Source organism: Microcebus murinus, chromosome 8, assembly GCF_040939455.1.
Source record: "Microcebus murinus isolate Inina chromosome 8, M.murinus_Inina_mat1.0, whole genome shotgun sequence".
Classification (NCBI taxonomy): domain Eukaryota; kingdom Metazoa; phylum Chordata; class Mammalia; order Primates; family Cheirogaleidae; genus Microcebus; species Microcebus murinus.
In genome coordinates, this window is record NC_134111.1 from 71,492,256 (window position 1) to 71,511,708 (window position 19,453).

The 19,453-nt window shown below is 36.7% G+C and overlaps 2 protein-coding genes across 5 annotated transcripts in view; one reads left to right on the forward strand and one right to left on the reverse strand.

Annotated features, from left to right (window-relative positions):
* BOLL (boule RNA binding protein) overlaps positions 1–15,006 on the reverse strand; it is a 63,763-nt gene extending 48,757 nt beyond the window's left edge. For 3 of the 4 annotated variants that reach the window (XR_012920596.1, XM_076005777.1, XM_076005776.1), the window contains exons 1-6: positions 14,622–14,710; positions 10,405–10,548; positions 7,783–7,874; positions 5,182–5,236; positions 3,812–3,887; positions 1,402–1,529 (exon numbers count right to left, since the gene is read on the reverse strand). Coding sequence is in view for 3 of the 4 variants with exons in the window: in XM_076005777.1 (XP_075861892.1) it covers positions 1,402–1,529; positions 3,812–3,887; positions 5,182–5,236; positions 7,783–7,874; positions 10,405–10,548; positions 14,622–14,642 (516 nt within the window). In the remaining variant the exon portion in view is untranslated. Of the gene's footprint in view, positions 1–1,401; positions 1,530–3,811; positions 3,888–5,181; positions 5,237–7,782; positions 7,875–10,404; positions 10,549–14,621 lie in introns of all 4 variants that reach the window. The other variant, XM_012777009.3, reaches the window with a different exon arrangement.
* Positions 1–19,453, forward strand: part of PLCL1 (phospholipase C like 1 (inactive)) — a 391,376-nt gene that overhangs the window by 60,533 nt on the left and 311,390 nt on the right. The window lies entirely within an intron of this gene.

Below are 19,453 nucleotides of genomic sequence, written 5' to 3' on the forward strand. Positions count from 1 at the left end.
GCCAACATCTAGTGAAAGATGTGCATATTTCATGAATGTGAAATTCTAATTCTATCCATATATCCTAGCCTAGACCAAGGTACACTAGGGGAGCACAAAAATTTTCCAGTGATCCAGGGGCATGCATAACTTTAAGAGTACCAATTTTCAGATTGTAAACTTTGTATGTATTTCTTCCTGATTTGATCTGCCAGTGAACATGTCTGTGTAGTATGGATTCTTCTTTTAAAAACTCCCCTTTCACTATCACCCTTTTCCTTCTCTAAAGAAAGGCATATTTCTCACTTCTTCTGCATCTTGTTACAATGCTTTCTTCTGGAATATAAACATCAACAGGGCATCAAAGAAATATACAATTTAAGAAGGCAATGCCCTGAGAAATGGGAGAAAGCAAAGCAAAAGGAGTTTGTATAAGAAATGTTAAAGGAGAGATGGCACCTTATTTCATCCCAGCAACAAACTTAAATTAGCTGATGCTCACATGGATACATATGAACTCATTTACTTGAGTCTAAAAATAAAGTCAGAATTTTCTAATATAAAGTAAGTTTTACTCAGTTGACTAATTTTATCTGGTTGACTAGTTTTGTTACCTGAATTATAGAGTAGATACTTTTCATTATTAAAATCAGCTAAATCTATAGGAAAAAGTTTTGATAAAATATACTTAAAGCAAATCTACAATATACAATATGCCTAAACCATTTAAACATGATATATTTCAGATATCAACTTAAAAAATGAGTGAGTGTATTCATAATTTTTAAAAAACAATTTTAGAGGACATACAAGCAAAACCTTAGAAAACCACTGCTCTAGAACTCTCATATAATATATACAAGATCTAGATGTTCAATGGAGCCTTGTTTGTAGAAGAAACTTAACATTTCCATCACTAAAGGAATCTAAAAAATTGTAGTACACTCATATAATGGAATATTATAAAATAGTAAAATAAGTGAACTAGATATAGAAGGTTCAAGGTATAATTTAAAAAGGATCAACGTGGTTTGATCTCAAAAACATAATGTAGAATTGAAAAACCAGATTATTTATGTAGTGTTTAAAAACCAGCAAAGCAATACTATGTATCAGTTGAGAATATATACATTTGTGGTAAAAACACAAAGTGTATAGGAAAGATACTCTGGTTGCTTCCGAAGAGGAAAAGAGGGTAAGGGAATGGGGGGTAAGGAGACCTGAATGTCTTATTTTACTCCCTTCATTAAGAAGAACTTAAGTAAATACATCAAAATGTTCGTCTCTGTTAAATTTGGGTGGTAGGGACATGAGCATCATATTATTATTTGTAATTGTGGTTGAAATATTTCAGAAATAAAACAAATATTTAAAAACTCTGACAGTAACAGATGGACATCCTTCTTAAGTGAAATTACTTACAGGCCAAGGTGGTGGGACAGAAGTTACCTCTGGAGTATGAAAATAAGCAACACCATTATGATAAGTGTAAGGATATCCAGTTGAAGTTGTTAAATACATTGTTCCAGCTGCTGGCATTAGACTAGAACCTAAAGCAAAGATTAAATAATAATAATTGAAATGTTAAATTTAACTTTAAAAAATGTCTTTTCTGAACACTTAAAATATTTATCTCAACACACACCTACATAGCTATAGTAAAAATTGAATGTCACAAGTATTTTTTTAAAATTCCTTGTAGTAAAGTATTTTTGAAGTATGTATTTTCAAACTTACTATATTAGAGCTTTCAAACTCACTATATTAAAGTGATTAAAAGAAAAAGAAACAATGTTAATAAGAAATACTAAAAATTCACCAATTCAGAGTCTAATACCAGTATAATGAAACATGAAACACAGAGCTTAACAATTTAAATTATTATCAGCTAACTCATTATTTTTACAAATATAAATTATATATAATTTAGAGTTACTTGAAAACTACAGACACTGTAGAAAAGTTCGTAAGACCTGGGCTAGATTTTTTAATTGTAAAAATTCAAAGATGATGGAGGCAGTGAAATTGGAGATTTTTCTTTCCTGAAGACGTTTTGGTTCTGCCAATTCTACTAATTCTTTGGGTCTACTACCAGCAAGCATTCATTTATACTACAATTCTCTTTTATCTCTCTTTTCTATTATCTGTTCCCTATTTAGTCTCCTTTTGCTAATACTGCTGCTGTTGCAAACTTGACTACAAGTCTTCATGTGGCTAGTCTGGGGTTCCCATCTCTTTTCCCAGGCCAACTTATGTCCAAGAAACCCCACCCCAAACCAACAAATTATATATGTATATATTTATTATTATTTTTGTAAAAGTTACATAAGCCAAGTTAGATTAACTACTTGGCCAGAGAGGTTATATAAATTACTGAAACTGACAATTCTCCTGCGACTACACTAGTGCTTCTCAAAATTTTACATTAGAATCATCTAGGTAGCTGATTAAAATACAAATTCCAGGGACCCATCTTCATAGATTTTGAATTATCAGTAAGTCTGGGAATTTGGCAGCTCCCAAGTGAACTGATGCTGTCTGCAAATCATACTAAGTCGCACTTGCCTACCATTTTAAATAGCACTACTACTCCCTAGATTTTACTCTCACAAATAATAACGGTAGTCTAAAAATATTACACATTATGCCATATTTATATTTAGTGCATTCCATTTTATATCAATCTACTGGGGACACTTTGGTTATCTCCTAAATTAGCAAATATTAAGTCCAAATTAAACTGCCCAATGTTTTAAACATCCCACTAGACACTATGATGTAGTTAAGAAAAAAAAAAGTTAGTTTCTAATTTTATGTCAAGTTTCTCCATCTAGCCAAAGACTCTGTTAGAGATTTTAACCAATATTACAGGCAAAAAGTTAACTATAAAGATGCCTGATTTAATAAATGGGAAGAGTTAAAAAAAGAGTAGAGTTGAAAGTACTACTGAAATTTGAGGAAGGTACATACATAACTTAGCTAATTCCTAATTCTTTAGGGATTGTTCCCTCTGATAATTATAACATTTGTTTGGGTTACAGTATATATCATATTTCTGAATTGATTCTACATTTTCACTTTCAGTATTTTTACTGATTAATTTTAAATTATTTTTCTAATTAGAAAAATTTCTCATTAGTAATTCTAAATTCTAATTACTTTTATTATTATTTTTTTGAGACAGTGTCTCATTCTGTAGCCCAGGCCAGAGTGCCTTGGCATCAGCCTAGCTCACAGCAACCTCAAACTCCTGGGCTCACGCAATCCTGCTGCCTCAGCCTCCCGAGTAGCTAGGACTACAGGCATGTGCCACCATGCCCGGCTAATTTTTTCTATATATTTTTAGTTGGCCAATTAATTTCTTCTATTTTTAGTAGAGAAGGGGTCTTGCTCTTGCTCAGGCTGGTTTTAAACTCTGGATCTTGAGCAATCTGCCTGCCTTGGCCTCCCAGAGTGGTAGGATTACAGGCGTGAGCACCTGGCCTAATTACTTTTATTATTTTAAATATTGTCATCATAAGATATTTTTCCTTTAAAGAAGTAACTGTATAGAATATATGTAAGCATCATTATTTATCTAACTTTTTCCCTAGACAAAAAAACTAAGATATATTAATTTGTGATACGAAATATTCATTGGACCACCAACTCTGCTACAATAACTTTATTAAATGAAAAACCATTAAGAAACAAAGTTCTATAAAAAGCCTAATATTTCAAAAAAGAACCATTGCTTTTCCCCTTCCCAAAAAACAAAACAACAAAAACCAACCAAACAACAAAAAAGAACCATGTAAAAATATTGAAAAATACATTAGTTCTCAATACATACGAGGGATCCCTACTTGTTGTTTTCTTATCGCTGGACCAATGTTCAGTTTCTTATCCTTATAATTAAGTTTTTCAGCCTAAAATAAAGAAAGAATAAATTATTTGGAATTATTATTTGTAAAACCAATAAGGAAAAACTAATGAGAAAGAATTTTAAAAATTCAGACTATAATATTCTTCCAAAGCAGCAAGGTATAGTGGAAAGGGTAGTTTGAATTCAAATAGATCTGAGTCTGAATCTTGGTTCCAATGCTCTGACCCTAATTCCTTATTTGTAATACAGTTAATCCGCATTTTCGTGGATTCTCTATGTATGAGTTTTTCCATTTGCTAAAATTCATTTGTAACACCGAAATCAATACTCATGGCAATTTTGAGGTTATAAGTGGACATGCGCAAGCAGCGAAAAATTTGAGGAGCCTGACACACACTTTCTCAGCTAAGGTCAGTCAAGGCAATGCTTTCTTCTTGTTTCACTTACACTGTAAAAGAGAGCTTTCTATTTAGTGCCATGCTTTCTGCATTTTTGTTCTTTTTTTTGGTGATTTTGTTATTTAAAATGGCCCCCAAATGTAGGGCTGAAGTTCTGGCTAGTGTTCCTAAGCACAAGAAGACTGTCATATTCTTTATGGAGAAAACATATATTAGATGTGCTTAATTGAGGCATGAATTATATTGCTGCTGGCTGTGAGTTCAATGTTAATGAATTAGTAATCTATTACATATGGTCTTTAAATAGAAACACACATAAAATACAGTTATATATTGATTGGTTGATGGCAATATTGTGACCAGAGGTTCCTCATCCTGTATTTCCCCTAGGAACAGTAGTCTAGTATTCACTAAATCAGTGGCAACTTTATAGAGCCTAACTCCCACAAATAACAAGAAACAACTGTATATGATTTTAATAATATATAATTCAAAGCGCACTTTTTCCTAAAAAAGTTAAATGTTACATTTGCTATAGCTTAAAACTTATTAACTAAGCTGCAGGCTATAGACTTCCTTAGTTTATATAAACTTCCTCATAGGAGAGAAATAACCTCAAATAATCTCACTCTAGGAACCCATGTTTGTAGTGTTTTACAGGAATTCAAAATGCTATTAATACTTTGCATTAATATCCATATTCTTAGTTTAAGCAAATAAAGTGAAAAATTATTTTACAACTTCACAACCATACTCATGTAATGATTTTAGAATTTGTTCTTATTCAAATAGTTCTTTGGGGACTAATGCCCATCTTAAGATACAAATAAGTTAAGTATTTATAGCAATTGATCACTTGTACTGGAACGCTACTACTAAAATTAAAGGTTTAGTTTCAAAGAAAGACATTCTAAAAATGAAATTAAATGAAAATCATACCTCTTGTAAAATTTTTTGTGCATCTTCTTGTGTTTCAAAAGTGATGAAACCATACCTAAGTAAATGCATTAATTATTACTAATTATTTTCTTAGAACATTACATTAATTATAATAAAATATAAAAATTTATTCTATAAGACTCAGCCACTGTAGGAATAAGCATTATTCTATGCTGTAATAGGATGCAAATCTTAGAAGAATCATTCATAGCTTAACATTGTTACCTCTTCTTACAGTCAGGGGACTAAAAGAAAAAATGGAAAACCTGGAATATTGAAACAGTTTCAGCCCTCAGCTGTATGTAAAGAAGAAAAGCATGAGAGATTAATGTTCTGGCTAAAAAATTGGGATGCCATGAATTTCAGTTCAGAGCAATAGATAATCTTTTAAAATAAAAGAAGTTTGGCTTATTTAGAAGAATCAAAGTAGAAAAAAAACTTTAAAAAATTAAAACTTTCAACACCGTGTTTCTCCAAAAATAAGACCTACCCATAAAATAATCCTAGCAGGATTTCTAAGCATTTGCGCAATATAAACCCTATCCGTAAAATAAGACCTAGTGATGGGCGTGGCTACGCAGCGTATCTTTACAAGCCCTTCTCATCTGCCCCATTGTGACAGCTACTATCCCAGAGGTGACGGGGAAGGTACCAGGAGCCCCACCAACAAGGTCGGCTCCCCTTGTCAGGTCCTGGCCATCCTGTGTGTGCTGCAAGCTGAGGCTTTGAGAGGAAAACACAGCCTCTGAAAATAAGCCCTAGGGTGTCTTCTTGAGGAAAAATAAATATAAGACCCTGTCTTATTAACTCCCTATATTGGTAAATGACTATTTAAATGTGTTATTTAATTATTATTAGCATATATAAACTGGTAATACAATTATTAGTATATTTTCCAAATAATATCAGTTAAAAATATGTACAACCCAAATTTTATGTCTAATTTTCATATATGATTACCTTCAAGCACAATTCATATAATGTTCAAGATACAAATACATATACATGATGTGTGCTATGTCCAAAAAGCCAAAATAGATAGAGAAAAAAAGGAAACAAATGAAATAAAAAGTATATCTCCCAAAGCCTAATTTCTATTCAGATAATTTAAGGAAACTCAGTAATGTTAAATATCTTGACTACTATTTTCTTCAATTCATAATTGCATTATACATAAAGTTTCTTTTTTTTTTAAAAAAAGGAATTTCTCTTTTTCTGTTTGCCCAAATATTAAATAAGAATTTTTTTTGCATTAATTTCTCTGGTAGAACACATATACCACCCAGTGGAAAAGGCATAAAATACAGTTTTTATTTTCATGTGTGTTTTTCAATGATAAGAAGTGGATATTACCAAAATGTTGCAAATTCTATTAGCCAAACAAAAGAGGAACAATCATCTTCATTTTAATATTGATTGGTAGCTTGAAGAAATATTTCATTTGTTTAAAAAATAACTTCTCTGTAGATCCCATCTCTTCCAGAGTATCCATCTGTCATATTTAAATATTGTTTCTCAGTAATACTGTTTTCTATTCAACACATTGGTCCCTTCTCTTAAGCCTATAAATATGTATGACTCGACTCTCAAGAAAACAAATCCAGTCCTTCACTGCCTTACCTATTTTCTTTTAACTTTGCAGTCAAACTCTTTAAGTGAGCACACTATGTGAACTACCTTTTACATAGTGCTGAAATTTGGCTTTTGTACATGTGGCAATCTACTGAAATAGCTCTACACACTTCAAGACACAATCTACTGCTTTCTTCTCAAATTTCATTGTTGTTGATATGGCAATTAAAAATTATTCTTCACCCAGCACAGTCGCTCACGCCTGTAATCTTAGCACTTTAGGATGCTGAGGTGGAAGGATCTCTTGAGGTCAACAGTTCGAGACCAGCCTGAGCAAGGGAGAGGCCCCGGCTCTAGAAAAAATAGAAAAATTAGCTGGGTGTAGTAATGTGTGCCTGTAGTGCCAGCTATTTGGGAGGCTGGGGCTGGAGGATTGCTTGAGCCCAGGAGTTTGAGGCTGCAGTGAGCTATGATAAGCCACCGTACTCTAGCTGGGGCAAAGAGTGAGATTCTGTCTCAAAAACCAAACCAAAAACAAACAAACATAAACAGTTTTAAAAATCATTCTCATTAGAGTTATATTTCTCATATTATTAATGGTTTCCTAATTAGGTCTCTGAAGTACAACCTACAGACATTTCTTGGGATCAGCTATTTCCAAATAAAGCTCTCTATAGTCTAAAGCAGGGATACTATTTCAAAAGTATCTGATTCCTTTAGCTTCTGGTTCCTCAGCCAATATACATTTGCTACTCAACATCAAGTGCTTTCTGTCTAACAACGAATGGTTCCTCAGCCTTTGCAAGAATAACTTCACAATTAAGGAATATTATAGTGTCCCTTCTCTCCAAAATACACACACATGCATGCACACGCAAAATAAATAGGAAACCAAAGTTGGGGCAGAAAGGAAGAGGGCATGATATTCTCTGTTGAAAAAATAGAATGAAAGTAAATTAGCATACAAAACCTAGTAATCCAATAAAAATACAGTTGTTAACTCTATATACCATCTATAGTAATACTAACCCTTTGGATACTCCAGCTCTGTCATTTACAATCTTCACTTCTTTTACAGACCCATACTGGGAAAAGAATTTTCTTAAATCATTTTCATTTGTCTAATGGCATAAAAAAGAAAACATTAAAAACATTTTTTAATTGATAAAAGATGAGCAATTCTTATGCTTGTTTTGGAAAGAGAGAAAGTTATAGACAGTAATATGGATGAAGAATGCCTCTCATCATCAAAACAGTGCATGAAACCACTAGGTTATTAAAATCAATATAAATACCTTGCTATATTCGCTATAGCTATGTTGTTAAACTACCATATACCAATCAAAAATTTTTAAGCTGAATTATTTTAAAACTACAAAGAAAGATCAATATTTAAAGGAATCTTTAAATGATTCTTATTTTCTAGTTAGCCAGTTTTAAAAACCAATTTGGATTAGGCATGCTATCTCTACAGTAAAGACATTTTACTGTTGGCTCTCATAGCTTAGAAGCTGACAGTCATGGCAGTAGCATTATGTTATGTTGGCCTACACTAGTCACTCTATTTTAATCAGCCTCATCTCCAAGAAGAGTCAGGTCTTAAGGAAGTGATATATTTCACTTTTAGAAAAAGTATTGAATTCAACTTGTGATAACAATGGAGTGATTATAAGATTTAAAGTTATTAGATACTTTATCTGTACTCAATATTCATTTCAGCTAAATTCAGACATTATGATATTCAAAATAAATATTGAAACCATAATTAGACGTAAAATGTACAAGATGGCTATGAAGATGGTTTTGGCATATCTGGTTTCAATTGAAATAGTCTGATAATAAGCTCCTATCATCTTTTCCTGGAATATTGACATTAAATTCATTGCAATTTTATTTTATGGTTTAGCTGTAACTATTTGCCTCCATGAGTAACTTTAAATGTCCCTAGGAAAAAAAAAATTTCTTCATATAAGTGGGAAAAAGGTATACCTTAGAGCAGAGGTATGCCTTTTCAGTTCAACAGCTACTTATATACACTATTGGCTTTTAGCTGATAACATAAAGCCTGCTAAACTGGATAATGACAAATACTGATTTAATCTAAGAATAACTGAATGCCTTTTATTTCAGTTAATAGAATATAATATCAATGCCAGAATAAGGACTGCTATTAGAGATTTGAAAACAAATTAATTCAAACTATCACTGGTAGAAGAATCACCAGCTCAATTTTGCAGTTATAATTCTTTGTTGAAAAGGAGACAGAAAGTCAAGATAATTAAACATTAAGAGGATTGTCAGTGGCTTATAAAAAATAAAAGGTTAAAAAGAGACTACCTGCTACTACAGTAAATTATTTTCTTGCTAGCATTTATCTATGATTTTAAAAAAGGTTGTAAATATAAGGGAGGGAATCCTAGCAGTTACCTTAAACCTATGGCTGTATTCTAACAAGAGCCTCCAAAGTTCATACTGCAGCTGATGAGTTTTAGTAAGTTAGAATAATCTGGGCATATAAATACATTTACTGATAATTTAGTTTTAAAAATATGCTAAGCTAATAATAATATAAATGAATTCTGAATAAGAATATCCGAATTGAATATTTCTGATCAGCCATTAATATTTTACACAGGTACAGAAAATCTTTTTAAAAATAAATATTTTATAATAAATAATTTTTCTTACCTTATTTTTAAACAATCTTATACTTGCTTAAGATTCATTATTTTTGCAAATATACTAAATATAAAATTTCTCCTTGTGCAGGAAAAAGTAATTACACCCAAATTGTGACAGATTGATTATACAGAAATAATGAGTTATAAATGTCAAATATCACATCTAATGGCACAGGAAAGTTTTTTTTGTTGTTGTTAAAAAAGATAACTCTCCTTATAATTTCTAATATGTAATATTGGAAGCTTAGAAATTATTCTACATATCTATTTGGAAGAAGGGTATTCTGCTTAAAATGTCTATGCACGCCTTTCTTGGAGGTGTTTACTACTACCTCCTACATGGGGGTGCCACAAATCATCTCACAAACTTAAGCTTCTTTGAAAGAGTGAAATGACTGATTAAATGATTTAAATATATTACTGCTAAAATACTTTATTCTGATAAGGACACAGGCCTTTTCTTGGGATCAAATTCTATCACACAAAGTAATTTACAAAAGATCAAAGTCTAGGAGGTTATTCAGGACCCTCAGATAAAGGTTGAGATAAAGAAATAGGATTTCATATGTATAAGGTTTTTTTAAAATTGAGTCTTCTTTTGAAAGTTATAATCACCCATTATTTTGGCTTTGGAGTATTAGGCTAGAAAGTATAATTAGTTTAGTATGGTGACATGAAGATTATGGAGCTATGAATCAGAAAACTAGAATTCTAGTCTCACTCTGCCACAAAGTAGCTAGGAGCCTACAGCAAATCAATGAGACTCAATTTCCTTCCATTTGAAACTGGACAACTGCATATACTCTATTTAGCTTACATAATTGTTGAAAAGATTTTTTTATATTAAGACAATTTGAAACCTATTAATCATTATTCAAATGTTATTTTATAGTTGCATAAAGAAACAATTTCTGAGAAATAAAAACTTCTACAAACAATACACTATGTTTGCATGCATAAAAATAGGTACCTTGAAGTCAATTCCTCCTACAAAGATGCGATTAGGGATCACTGTTCCGTATCTTGGGGCACTTGTTGGGTTATTCAGAGGCACAGGTGACACAGGATTAGGGGATGGAGATAATGAATCTGTTTGCGTCTGATTTGATGTTTGCTGTAAAATAAAATCCTTTTAAACTTTTAGTACTGGGTGTAAGTTTTGATGCAGGCTGAAAATACATAACCTTCAAAAAAGATGAGTCATTTAGGCAAAATGTAATATTTTAGACTTTAATGTTAGGAAGATTATAATTAGAGCTAATAGCTTTGTGGGACAACGAAAAATATAGGAAACAGAATCTACTCCACAATAAAGAAGATCTTAAATATTAAATATATTATTTAAATATACTTGTATTAATTATTATTAAATATATTATTTAATTATTAAGGAGGAACATTAAATTCATAAAGATGTTTGTGAAAGAAAAATGCCGCCCTACAAAGCTGGCAGCTCGGCTGGCACAACCTAACTAGTCCCTGGTGTTAAGAGTTGGCCTGGTACTCATGGCTAGGCTGTGGTGTTCTCTTGCTAACAAAACACCAACGTCAGATAAGGTCACTTTGTGACTGATGGATCAAGATAAAAACAAGGCATTCCATAATCATGTCTGAACACTGACAAAAGCAAAAGCATTGCCCAAATACAAGAATGACCAAACATCTCTGATTACTCCTTCTTTATCAATCACAGCTTTAACCTTGATCCACTTTTCCTGCATTTTAGGTAAGAATTAACACATTCAATCACAGAATTACTCCCTGACAACATATATTCCTGAGTAAAGCCCTTCTTCTTTAAAATCCTCTCTAAAAATCACTTAACACAAGCTTAAATCCTGTAAGTTCTTTCTAAAACCCCCTGAGAGTTCCCATGGTGTATGTTCTTCCTTATTCCAGTACGTCAACAGACTCAACTTTACTAAACAATATGTGTCCATGGTGGTCTTTGGCTAAAGGGCATTAATAAGTTAATAAACTCTGACATTCATGTTCACCATTTTCAGCCTGAAAGTCAAATTTTTAAGTGTACTTGTCAATCTGAAGATTGGATTTGTTTTGTTTTGTTTTCCCGGCTAGAGTGTTGTAGTGTCATCATAGTTCATTGCAACCTCAAACTCCTGGGCTCAAGTGATTTCTCCTGCCTGAGCCTCCCAGGTAGCTGGGATTACAGGTGTGTGCCATCATGCCTGGCTAATTTTTCTGTGTTTTGTAGAGCTAGGGTCTTGCTCTTGCTCAGGCTGGTCTTGAACTCCTGGCCTCAAGCAATCCTCCTGCCTAGGCCTCCCAAAGTGCTAGGATTATAGATGTGAGCCACCATGCCCGACCCATAGGTATAAATTTTTATTCCAAAGAATTGAGCTCAGCACATATCCACATGTTCACAAGTCTAAGTCAGAGGACCTAAATTTTGATTTTAATAAACATATATTAATGTATACATCACACAATGGCAAGATAAAAACTCTTAAGGTATTATTGGAAAAAACAAGACTTGAGAATAGAGTTTTAAAGAGAAACTGATCCCAGAACTTGCTAATTATTTTCCTTCTGTAAACACTAAACAGATTTCTAACATACTAAGTTACTGCATCAAAAAGCTTAAAGTTCATAATTTAATTATCTGAGAAACAAACCCATGAAAATGAATTTCCAAGTTAGATAATAAAATTGTTATTTTTCATATTTGATCTGTTGTCCCACTTCATTGGCCAATAAAACCATGATGCCTAAATTAAGCTCTGCAAGAAATACAAAGAAATGACTAGGCCAGTGGTGACAAGTGAGCTATAGGCTAGTCCTCATGGGCTCTCTTCCCCATCCAATATTAAGGTGGGAAAAATATACTTCCTAATAAGGGAGTTCATAAATACTTCTTTTTAAAACACAGAAAAGTCATCACATTTAATAATTACTATGTTGTAGTTTCCAATTAAAGAAACTGAGTGACCTGAGCAATGTAGCTTATGCCTATAATTTGGGAGGCTGAGATGTGTGGATTGCTTGAGCCCAGGAGTTCCAGGCTGAAGTGAGCTATCATCTACCACTGCCCTCATCCTGGGCAACAGAGCCAGACCCTGTCTCCTAAAAAAAACCAAAAAAACAAAAAAATTGGGAATCCAATCTTACAGCTTCCTCTCTGGGCACTTGGAGGTTATTTGTAACTTCAGTCACTCTGCTACTCAGTAGGATATAATGCTCATAATAGATGATTCTGGGATGCTTAGTGCTTTTTAGCTGTGGATTTGTATTGTTAGAGATAATGTTTCAGCTCTAGTAGGTATTTGTCTCTCTACCCATTTGTATATAGAGTATAAAAATTACCTATTTGCCAAATTAAAAAAAAATCAGTCTTCACAAAATTCTCTTCTTAAAAACAAGAGTTCAATGGATGAACTCATTTGTTCTCAAGTAAAAGACAAACTCCATTCTTTTTCATTGAGAGAGGTATGAAATGAATGGAAGTGAACACAGTTCTTTATTTCCAAGACTTTTTTTTCTTCTTTTTGTTTTTTTCATCTTGAAAAACTAAAGAATAGTCACTGAGAAAAGAGAAACATCAACTTTTTATGCTCAATTCACTTATTTCTCCAGTATCTAAGGCTCCTGCTCTGTTGTGGGTTCAAATTGCTTAATTTTCTCCTTACCACTTACATTTTCTAACATTCTATATAATTTAATTATTATGTTTATTATTTCTTTCCACTATAATGTAATGTACGGAGGCGGAGGTTTTGCTTTTTTTCACAGCAGCATCTAAAGGAGTGACAGACATAGAAGGTGCTCAATGAATATTTGTTGAACGAATAAATAAACGAATACGTCATTTTTGGAGGATAGACCTGTTCACGATAGGCCAAACAAGCCGAGAGCTGAAAAACACAGTACGAAAAACAGCCTAGAAAATATTTTAATGTTAGCAATATCAAGGCTCCGGGAGAAGCAACATCTAACTTTCCTACAGATGGTTAAGCGATGCATTGAGTTAAACAACAAAGACAGTCTCAAATTCCGCTGGCAATAATTTTACAAGTGTATTAAAGCACCTAGATAGGGGCTGCTACTTGGTTAGAAATAAGGGTCCTCCGCTTGATAAAATGTCCAGCACTAAAGAGTTTATTACAATTCTGCTCCAAAGTAATGGGCCCTCGCTGCCACCTCCCCTCGAGAATTAACCTCGAAATCTATCAACTACTTTGCAAACGAAGACAGCAAACAGCAAGAGGGCGAGCTAACCGTCGCAGTTACGGCCTCGGCGCTCCTTCCCCTCCGAGGCCAGCAAGTTGAGGTGCCTGGGGAAATGGCCGCGGCGACAACTTCCTCGGGTTCTCTCGGGTCATCATGAACTTGGGCACTGACACGGGGATCCACCCCCTCCCCACCAAAGTGCGGGAGGGAAAAAAAAGCTAGCCAGCGAGAAATTTTGCCCCACAAACCCGCCAGCAGCTGTGGCGGGAACCCTCAACGGCACCGACCCCGCCGTCAGCCTCCAGCGCAGGTGGCCCCTCAGCCCTCGCGTGGCGCGCGTTGATTGGCTGCCGGCGGGGCGTCGGGCGGGCGCGGTGGCACGATGCCGCTGCCCCTCGGGCCTGTCCGCCGCCCTCCCAAGCCCCAGTCCGCCAGCCCGGCCCTGCCCCGACTCGCTCTGGCTAGCTCCAGGTGATAGTGAGCGGTGCGACCTGGGCCACAGGACGCTCGCCCACCCCCGCCCAGGTCTCGCAGACCTTCCGGTCCCCAGTGACTAGTCGGGGAGTGGAGGTTTTCCACGGCCCGGCCACTCCTTGCCACGGGCGGCTGGGCCTAGCTCGGCAAGAGCGAGCGTCAAAGACGCGGCCGAGCCCAGTTTCGGCGGGAAAGCGGTTTATTTGCCGGGACCCAGCCAGATGCACTGGGGCAGCCACCCGTCGCCTCCAAAATCTCCCAGCCCTTTCTGAGGTCCCCCTAGCCCGTCTCCGCCCAGTACAGGCCCGGTCGCCGCACCTTCCCGACCCCACGACTCAACCAGACGGACGTACAGGCTGGCGGCCCTTCGTCGCGCTCGATGGGCCACCCTGGCCACGTTTCTTCCCAACAAAGTAGCGAGCGTTTGGGCTCTACACGTCGCCCTTCCAGCCCCTCATGGACAGGGTCCACATTGCTCCTTCTCTCCGTTACCCTGGGCCTCAGGGCCCTGATCGCCATACTCACCGCCCCGGACTCGGTTTCCATCTTCTTCTCCGCTCTTCAAAAACGGGGGGAAAGGAACAGAAACCTATAGTTTGAAAGCACCCTCACACCAAGGCAGCAACACCACTTTTCCCAACTGGGACTCTCTCCCCCTGGCGGCGACGGCGGCGGTGGCAGCTGCAGAGGCGCAGGCTCGGACCCGGGGCCTGAACCTGCCACCCGGGGGGGTGGGGAGGGGCAGCCGGCGTCGCCTCGGGCGGCTGGCTGCAGCGCGGGCGGGCGCCGCAAGCCAGAGAGGGGCGCGGGCGGGCGGGTTTTGTCTGTGGCCGGTGGTTTCCGAGCCCGGACGTGGCAGGGCAGAGCGCACAGCAAGTCGGGGCAGGCGTGGCGTGTGCGGGTCGAGGGCTCGGTTGGGGACTCTCGCCTGCTTTCGGACGGCTGAGGAGGAGAGAGCGAACCGTAATGCAAAGCTCCATGCACAGCACGCCTTTCCCTCTCCTCGACTTTGAAGGAGAAAAGTTGGCCTCTGGGCCTGGTGGGTTTCGAGAGGTTGAGGTGACCTCAAGACTTTACTACCGTGCAAGAAGCCGGTTGAGGGGCGACTTCGAAGGCTGGTGTGAGGTAGAAGAACGTAGTTTTCAGGGCCAAACTATGACCCCCCACGCATCAAAGTCGGGGCTACAGAGAAGCCGCGGACGCCGCTCTGCACCTGTTGTCGCCGTCACTCATCCCGCCGGGCGGGCGGGGCGGCTTGGTCAGGACCAGCCACGCAGCCGGAGCTCCGGTGACCGCCCCACTCCCGCGCCCCGAGCCACTCCCGCAGACTTGACCCGCTGAGCTCCGCCGGCAGCCGCACAGCCTCTGGAGCCGGTCGGCGACCAAGGAGACCGCGCGCTGGAGGGGGCGAGGATCCTGCGACTTTGCTGGAGCGGCCCTAGCTTCCCACAGCCTCGGGATCTCCTTTGAAAGAAGCCTGCTTTGTAAAGAATACGTGTTTCTGAAAGGTAGCTGAAATAATTACAACTAGGTAAACTTACGTAGTAATGATTATCATTATTATAAATACTATTTATCAAGGACTCACTTCTTTCACAGCGCCTTAGGATCAGTATCAATCATTTCATCATTTTTATTCTCATAGCAACTCTTCTGATAGATGCTGCTATTATTGTCATATTACAGGTGATAAAGCAAGGGTGTGGGAGGATAAGTAAGCGGATCAAAGTCTAAACCTATGGAATATTTAACCTTGGGTCTCTCTACCACAGTTCTTGATTTTAACCATTTTGCCATAAACTTTTAAGGAATCATAAGCAGCAACTGTTAAAACTTACATCAGTAATAACTTTTGTACACTCTATTGTAAAAATTTGACTTTGAGTTGTTTTACTTTAAAGATAAAGGTTTAAAAAATAAGCAGAGTGACTATATTAATTTTTAATTTGTTCAAAGATTAGCTCGTCGTATTATTTACCAAAAATAAAGTTGGAAACAATTTTTGTTTATCTTAGCTGAAGCATCCTAAAAGTCACTATACATTCCTGTATGCAATTTAAGCTCATTTTGTCAGGTTTTCGTCTCTGTGGAAATAGTGAATACAAACATAATTAGATTAAAAGTCATATTCTAGAGCATAATTTTACTGTTCAGTAGCATTAGGACTGATCATCTTTGGGCATTTTTCTTTCTAATAGTAATGATGGATTTGGGTAGATCCTCTCTTGCCCAAGTCTTTTTCAACTAAAAACACTTGTTTTTGAAGACTGCATTCTCTAAAAAATTTTATTCACCACAATAGGTGTTTAATCTGACACAAATTAACAACATTTAGGGAACACTAACTGTATTTCAAGGCCTGTGTTGGGTACTAGGGGATATATCGTATTTTCAGTATGGTAATTCCCTGTCCTGCTTCTAACTCTTAATTCTTACACCAAAAGGAATTTTTGATTATAAAATAGGATAATTTAATAGACATTTATAGAGTTCCTATTATGTGCAGTATATAATGGAATGTGATATAGGAGATATGAAATGAAGATCAAACCTCTGTCCGCAAGGCATTTTAAATCTAGAAGTGTAGAAAAAGCTAATTACTAACAATAGCAACTATATGTAAATATGAATAAAAAAATACAAACAGAATAGGGTAAGTGATAAATGAACTACGATCACAGGTTTGTGGGAGCACACTGTCCAGGGCTGGATAAGGGCACCATCAAGGCTGGAACGCTGGTCTGGGTGGAAAAATGGGAGGAAAGATATTGAGCCCGTATCAGGAACTCAATACTAGGCTAGACATATTCTTTTTTGATCTTCTTAGTTAACATTCTTTCTCTCTCTCTCTTTCCCCAACTCCCCCACCCCCATTGGAAACCTGAACCTTAGGTAAAAATGACTCTTGTTGTGTTGCTAGTAAGTGGTGGATGCAATTTTCAAAACTTAGTTCTATTTGACTTCATTGCCCAAGCACAGTACACTCTGCCATGTTATTTATACCATGACAATAAAGAGTTAGAATTTTATTCTGGAGAACTTTGCAAATAGGGGGCAATGGAATATTGTGACAGGAGTGAGAATAAAACACTGGAAAAGGGTTAGAAAGATACCAGAAAGGAATTGAGACTGTTGGGCATGGATGGAGAGGGATTGGTGAGGGTCATTCTGAAGTCTCAGTTTCAGATATTGAAGATGTCATTTATATAGATAACTATAAAGATAACTTACAACAAACTGCAAATCTAAATATCTCATTTTCTTAAGTTTTCTACTAGCATCCAATGTTTCTTAGCTTTTTCCTTCACACAGTCCATTCAGAGCATAGTTCTTGTTTCAGGGATTTACTCAAACCTGCCTGCCTTCTCTTGCTGGTAGTTCTTCCCTTCCTTCTTCAGTTTTCTAGCTTCAGATTCTAACTCCTAGTATCTACGTCAGGGTCTCATTTTCTTGATAACTCTTTGGTTGCATTCTCCATCTTATAGACCTAAGGCCTCCTATGGGCCCCACTTTATGCTATAGTATAGGATATGGCAATGATTAAGGCCTGGTTCTTGCCCTGGTAGCAAGACCTGGTAGCAGCCTGTGATCTAGTGGGAGAAGCAGCTATGTAAGTAGAAAGTTTATACATTCACTGTGCTGATTACAGCAGTGAAAGACTTTCCAGGTGCAGAGATAACCCACACGAGGGAGTGATTTACTTTGGTAGATAAAACAACATAAAAAGACATGTTTAGAGGATGCCTTTGATTTCATTTTATTTCTTTCTTGTTTCCAGGTCTGTTAACCTGTTGTTTTACTTTGGAGGATTATTAAGTGCTTTTTCTCTATAATGGTTGGATGTTTGAAATAGAAGAGGCGAGGGACAGGTTTTTTAAAAAGAGGTAGTAAAAAAAGAAAATAAATAAATAAAATAAAAAAGAAATTCAAATGCAAAAAAAATTCAATATATATCAATGGTGAAAATGTCAATTATGTAGCAAAAAATAAAGTCTGTCTTAAGGAAGCAAAGAGGGTAGCTCAGATCTCCTTTTCCTCTATAGGGAACATAATATTTACACGTAGAGAGGGTGTTATTAATACAAAGATGGTCCAGAGTAGAACAATATCTGATTTACTAGAAAATTTCTTGTAAAAATTTATTTATTTGATTATGGTGTTTATTGTGAGCAACTACTTAGATACAAGAATATACAATGTAGAACTTACTGCATAGTATAAGGTAGGAACTCAATAAATATTTGTAGAATAAAGAAATAAATGAACAGATAACCTTTACCCTGCCCTCTGCTTTATCTCAACCCATACCATTTGATTCTCACTTTAGACATTGGACCATTAAGGAGCTCACCAGCTGCACTATTGCTTAATTCTTCTTGTCAGTAGAGTAAGATGAGATACCTACTGCCTTGTCCCTAACTGGCAGAAGTTAATTAAGGGCATATTTAACTGTAAAGGAAAGTTTTAGTTGTGAGTTTTAATAAAAGGTGGATTTTTTTTCCCTAAGAGAAAAACTAGGAGATTTCTTGGGACTTCAGACAGGTTAGTGTATGGCTAGACCACAGCTGTCCTTCTAAACCACTGTGATATCCTTCTGGATTGAGAATGAAGAGCAATTAATCATTCCTTGCCAGAGAACCTTTTTCTTTCCTCTTTTTCCCCCAATGGATATGTGGATTTTAAATTTAAATTGATTTCTCCAGATTGTTTTTTCCATCAACAGTTTATGAGAGTACAGATTCCTGATCATTCTTGCACTGTAAGTTCTCACTGTTTGAAACTTTCTGCCAACCTGATGGTGGTGAATTTAAAAAGCTCACTGGTTAGTCCTTTAACAGCTCTGATGTTAAGTGATTCTTTTTTTTTTTTTTTTTTTTTTGAGACAGAGTCTCGCTTTGTTGCCCAGGCTAGAGTGAGTGCCGTCAGCCTAGCTCACAGCAACCTCAAACTCCTGGGCTCGAGTGATCCTTCTGCCTCAGCCTCCCGAGTAGCTGGGACTACAGGCATGTGCCACCATGCCCGGCTAATTTTTTTATATATATATCAGTTGGCCAATTAATTTCTTTCTATTTATAGTAGAGACGGGGTCTCGCTCTTGCTCAGGCTGGGTTTGAACTCCTGACCTTGAGCAATCCGCCCGCCTCGGCCTCCCAAGAGCTAGGATTACAGGCGTGAGCCACAGCGCCCGGCCGATTCTTTTTTTTTTTTTTTTTAATTGACAAATAATAATTGTATGTATTTATCGGGGTACTATGTGATATTTTGATACATAATACACACGAATACATTGTGGAATGATTAAGTCAAGTTAATTAGCATACCCATCATCTCACTTACTTGTCAGTTTTCTTGTGGTG